The sequence below is a fragment of the Neofelis nebulosa genome, chromosome X, assembly GCF_028018385.1.
Source record: "Neofelis nebulosa isolate mNeoNeb1 chromosome X, mNeoNeb1.pri, whole genome shotgun sequence".
Classification (NCBI taxonomy): Eukaryota; Metazoa; Chordata; class Mammalia; order Carnivora; family Felidae; genus Neofelis; species Neofelis nebulosa.
The window spans coordinates 128,011,407-128,016,973 of record NC_080800.1 but is presented as its reverse complement, the minus strand read 5'-3'; the positions used below and the strand labels follow the sequence as shown (position 1 = coordinate 128,016,973).

Genomic DNA, 5,567 nt, shown 5'->3' with positions numbered 1-5,567 from the left:
CTACAGCAATCGTAAACTGTGGTACTGGCATAGGGGTAGACATGTAGGTCAATGTTTTTGAATTTACAGTGAGAAATAAACCCATAGATTTATGAATAGTTGATATTCAACAAGGGGGCCCAGACCATTCAATGGAGGAATGAGCAATCTCTTCAACAAACGGTGCTGGGAAAACTGAATGTTGACAGAAAAAAGAATGAACGTGGGCTCCAGTTTCACACCACGTATGAAAATGAATTCCAAAACGGATCACAAACCCAAACGTAAGCGATGAAACTATGAAACTCTTGGAATAAAACATAGATATAAATCCCCCTGGCTTTAACTACACAACAGTTCCTTACATATGGCAGCAAAAGCGCGGCCACAAAAGAAGGGGGGTGGTGGAGAGAGGATAAGTTGTACACCATCCAAACCAAAAACTTTTGTGCATGAAAGGACTCTGTCTAGAAGGTGAAAGGACAAAACGCACAGGATGGGAGAAGCATTTGCAAATCACACATGGGATAAGGGTGTATTTTCCAGAATGCATAAAGAACACCTACAAGTCAGCAATGAAAGCACGAACGAACAACCCAGTTAAAAAATGGGAAAGGACTTGAACAGACGTTCCTCCAAAGTGGATGTGCAAATGGCCAAGAGGCACATGCAAAGACGCTCAACATCATGCGCCAACAGGGGGATGCGAATCACAACCGCCATGAGGCACCACTTCGCAGCCAGTAGGATGGCTCTTCTAGGCACAAGAAAGCGAAACAAAGGCAAAAAGACGAGTTCGGGCGACGGTGCGCAAGGACCGGGACTCGCACACTGCTGCTGGGAATGCAAAGCTGCTGTGGGAATCCGCTGGGCGGCTCCTCAGTAAGTTACCGGCAGAATTAGCACCCGACCCCTCAATCGCAGCCCCAGTGCAATTTCCTACCCTAGGGAATCAGAAACAGGTGCTCAAACAGAACCCTGTGCAGGAAATGCTCGGCGCAGCGCTGTTCACATCTGCCGCAAGGTGGGAATGGCGGAGCTGCCTGTCAACCCGTGAACTGGGATAGGCCGCCACACACGGTGTGTCCCTGCGGTGGAATATTACTCGGCCGTGAAAAGGCTTGAAGTGCTGACTCACGCTCCCACACGGACGAACGAACCCTAGTGACAACGCTGCGCTACGGGAAAGCAACCAGGCACAGAAAGCCGCCTATTCGCCCAGCGATCCCGCGTGCAGAAAGAAGTAAGTGTCCGGGACAGGCGAACCCCTATGGGCAGCAAGCCGACTGGCGGTTGCCTGCGGGCTCCCGAGGACGGGGGTGGGGGGGAGGGGGGTGCGGTGAGGACTGGCTGCCTGACACGTACAGGGGTTTCTTTGAGGGGTGGTGCCACGGTTTGGAACTAGACGGTCGTGGTGGTCGCCCGACCCCTCTAGTGTATACTCGGGGCCGCTGGCTCCTACACGCGTGTTGTGTGTGCACAATGCGCCCGCCCAGCCAAAAGCCAGCGTTCCTTCAAACAGGGGTTCCAGGGAGCAGGCTCCCGCCCAGCACTGTTTCTCTGCAGCGGGGGCCCATGGGAAAGCAGTGACTTCACCGGATGTACGTGTCCCAAAACGCGCACCCGACCAATGATGGGGTCGGTCTGTGATCTCTAGGATATAGAGTAGCGGCTTTGGAACCCTGCCGGTCGGAAACTTCGGGCCAACTGGCTTTTTACACCGCTTCCCGCCACATCGCACCATATCCAGCCCTATCCGACCGCATCCAGCCACACCCGACCGCATCCAGCCCTATCCGACCGCATCCAGCCGCACCCGACCGCATCCAGCCGCACCCGACCGCTTCCCGCAGCGCACGCCAGACCGAGGCCCGTCCGAGAAAGTGCAGCCGAGGCCCAGCATGCCTGTGAGGAGGAGCCGTCGAGGGTCGTCCGGTGGCCAGAGCCGGGTCCGCTCCCCCACTGCCCGAGCCGAGTTGACGTTCTCCGTGAGCCACGTGGAGCGCCTCCTGCGGGAGGGCCGCTACTCGCAGCGCCTGGGCGCGTCCGCCCCGATCTTCCTAGCGGCCGTCATCCAGTCCCTGACGGCCAAGGTCCTGGAGCTGGCCGGCATCGAGGCCCAGAACAGAGGCAGGAGGCTCATCACCCCGGATGTCGTGGACATGGTGGTCCACAACCACCCGCTGCTCAGCGCCTTCTTCCAGTCCACCATCATCTCCCAGGCGGTCCCGGGCTGGAACTAGCTGTCCCACGCGACGTGGGGTCCGGCAGGCGCCAGGCCTACTCATGGCCGGGGTGGGCCCCGGCCGGCCTGGTGCCTCAGGCAGTCACTGAAAGCCAATAAAGTGTTTGGAGAAACCCGCGTGAGTGCTTCTGTCGCTGGTGTGTGGGGCGTGGTCGTGGGACGTCCCTCGTCGGGGGTGGGGGGGTGGGGCGGGGGTCGTGGTCGGGGAAGACCCAGCACAGCAGCTTGTCTCGGGGACCATGCAGGCGGTGGCCCTGGGCGGGAGAGGCTGGCTCGGGTGGAGGCTTTGACGGGAGGGGTGACGAGTGACCGGGGCGGGGGGACCTGGCGAGCGAGAACCCTGCCAGGTTGGAATTGGGGTCACGCGGGACGGCGAGCTGGGTTTCGGGCCGGTTCGGTCACAGATTCTGGGAGACGCCTTCGGCAACGCGGGTAAACAGGCTGTCACCCAGCCACAGGGGGCACCTGGCCAGGCCCCGCCCCAGGGTCCACGATTTGCGCACACGACCCGCGCGGGGCGAGGCCTCTCCTCCGGGCCCCGTCGCTTTGCGTATCACCGGGGCAACCGGGCGCCTGGCTGCCCGAGCGCGGACGCAGGGCACGTCGCCGCCGGGCGCCCGCACGTCCGACCGTCCGCGTCCGCGTCTGCGTCTGCGTGTGGGCGGCGAACATGGCGGCGTCCGCGCCCGGCCTGGGCGGCGCTGCGGGCCCCGGCCCCGAGGCCGGGGACTTCTTGGCGCGGTACCGCCAGGTGTCGAGCAAGCTGAAGAAGCGGTTCCTGCGGAAGCCCAACGTGGCGGAGGCGGGCGAGCAGTTCGGGCAGCTGGGCCGGGAGCTGCGCGCCCAGGAGTGCCTGCCCTACGCGGCCTGGTGCCAGCTGGCGGTGGCGCGCTGCCAGCAGGCGCTCTTCCACGGGCCTGGGGAGGCGCTGGCGCTCACCGAGGCCGCCCGCCTCTTCCTGCGGCAGGAGCGCGACGCGCGCCAGCGACTCGCCTGCCCGGCGGCCTACGGGGAGCCGCTGCAGGCCGCCGCCAACGCCCTGGGCGCCGCCGTGCGCCTGCACCTCGAGCTGGGCCAGCCGGCCGCCGCCGCCGCCCTCTGCCTGGAGCTGGCCGCCGCCCTGCGCGACCTGGGCCAGCCGGCCGCCGCCGCCGGCCACTTCCAGCGTGCCGCCCACCTGCAGCTCCCGCAGCTGCCCCTGGCCGCGCTGCAGGCGCTTGGCGACGCCGCCTCCTGCCAGCTGCTGGCGCGCGACTACAACGGCGCCCTGGCGGTCTTCACGCGCATGCAGCGCCTGGCGCGGGAGCACGGCAGCCACCCGGTGCCGCCGCCGCCGCCGCCGCCCCCGCCGCCGCCGCCTCCGGGGCCACAGGTCGGGCCCGGCGCGGCCCCGGCCCTGCCCGCCGCGCTGCTCCCTGCGAACGGCGGCCCTGCGCCCGCGCCCTCTCCCGCCACACTGGGCGCCTTCTCCGACGTGCTGGTCCGCTGCGAGGTGTCCCGCGTGCTGCTGCTGCTGCTGCTGCAACCGCCGCCCGCCAAGCTCCTGCCGGAGCACGCCCACACTCTGGAGAAGTACTCCTGGGAGGCTTTCGACGGCCACGGGCAGGAGAGCGGCGGCCAGCTTCCTGACGAGCTGTTCCTGCTGCTGCAGTCCTTGGTCATGGCCACCCACGAAAAGGACACGGAAGCCGTCAAGTCGCTGCAAGTGGAGATGTGGCCACTGTTGAGTGCCGAGCAGAACCACCTCCTTCACCTGGTTCTGCAAGAAACCGTCTCCCCCTCGGGACAGGGCATCTGAGGACTCACGTGAACGAAGGCACTCGTTGCTTGCTACCAAACGTCGTGCGTCTCCCTTGGCGTTTCGGGGGGAAATACAAGTCGTGGATGCCGGCAGAGTTGTACCTTGGTTTCTCTTACTCCTCTGGCCACTGTAGCAATATAGTTCCCTGGGAGATACCTGTGTCCCAAAGACTGACTTCCATAACGGAGGGAGGGAAAAACCACCAGGACAACGTGATAGAATCAGAGTGGAAGACAGGGCTCTCTTCCCCGAGGCTGCAACATAAGAATGAGAACCCTCTTGCGGCGCCTGGGGTGGCTCAGTCCGGAGTCTGATTTCAGCTCAGGTCATGATCTCGCTGTTAGTGAGTCCGAGACCTCCCCCCACCACCTTGGGGCCCTGCGCTGACAGCTGGGAGCCTGCTTGGGATTCTCTGTCTCCCTCTCTGCCCCTCCCCTGCTGCACCCATGCTCTCTGTCTCAATAGAAATAAAAAGAACTCCGTTTATCCCTTACTTCTTCCACCCAACTCCCCCTACATCTTTGTGGCAGAGGATTTCATTTTTCACAGTTCTGCCTAAATACTTAAGCTCTAGGATTTTTTTTTTTGTATTGTGGTCTCATTTCTTAGCGTATATTGACGTCTATCTGTGGGATCACCCAAGTAGTTTCATCTGCCCCATGCATATTTGTGGGAATCGTTTGATTAGTACATTGTTGTTGCTCCAGCCCTAAATCCACAATAAAGCCATCCTGATGCCCCTAACCTGTGGTTTAGCTTTACTTCATCTATAACATGGGAATAGCTTCTCTGCCCATCAAGAAGCAGGAAGTAGAAAAACAGTTCTCCTTCAGGTCCATGATGCATTCATTCATTTGAAATGGACAGTGTGCCTAGGATTCAGGCTGTGCCCCGCAGTGAATCTACAGAGATCATTTGCGATGTGGTGCTTAAGTGGTCCTTACTTAAGAGAGCTACCGTGCAAATGTGTCTGGTGCAAGGTTGGGGGTGGGGCAGGAATGTTCTAACAAATGTGTTTAGCAAATGTGTCGGTGTGCATTGGAATTCACAGTTCTGGTTCCAGGTTCTATTCTGAGAGGTATGCCTAATCCATGTGACAATCCTGTATTTGTAGTAGGGACCTTTCTGTACCTCTTATTTAACTCCAATGTGTAAAATCAGCACGGTTCTTTGGTATTGTGTGGTCATGTATGTGAAAGACAGTGTCTTTGTTCCGCAAGAGCAGGGTGGTATCCCATTTCAAAATACTACATTTCCAAAGCTTTTTGGTCCAAATGTTACATGCAGTCATTACAGTGTGGGAGCTTTTTCAATTCCATTTTATTTTCTTTACAGTGTTGGGAGTGATAACGAGAACTCTTCAGAATATAATCTCAATCATTCAGGTTTGGGAAAATGCATCCTTTACGCTGAAGTTGTGTACGGTACTAATATTTTGGAGTGAGATTTAAGGGCACAGCTTGGCGGTAGAGTTGCCTTATTTTGTGTGCATTGCAGGGGATATGTACAGGTTGCCACCATGAGTTAAGTGCCGCAAAAGGG

The 5,567-nt window shown here is 59.4% G+C and overlaps 2 protein-coding genes across 2 annotated transcripts; both read left to right on the top strand.

The window, feature by feature from the left end:
• Nucleotides 1-1,880: 1,880 nt before the first annotated feature.
• Nucleotides 1,881-2,337, top strand: LOC131502625 (histone H2A-Bbd type 2/3-like). Its single transcript, XM_058713493.1, has one exon. The coding sequence runs from the start codon at nt 1,881-1,883 to the stop codon at nt 2,220-2,222; it is 342 nt and encodes a 113-aa protein (XP_058569476.1). The 3' UTR covers nt 2,223-2,337.
• A 480-nt stretch (nt 2,338-2,817) lies between these two features.
• LOC131502620 (40-kDa huntingtin-associated protein) lies at nt 2,818-4,769 on the top strand. Its single transcript, XM_058713486.1, has one exon. The coding sequence runs from the start codon at nt 2,895-2,897 to the stop codon at nt 4,020-4,022; it is 1,128 nt and encodes a 375-aa protein (XP_058569469.1). The 5' UTR covers nt 2,818-2,894; the 3' UTR covers nt 4,023-4,769.
• Nucleotides 4,770-5,567: the final 798 nt, after the last annotated feature.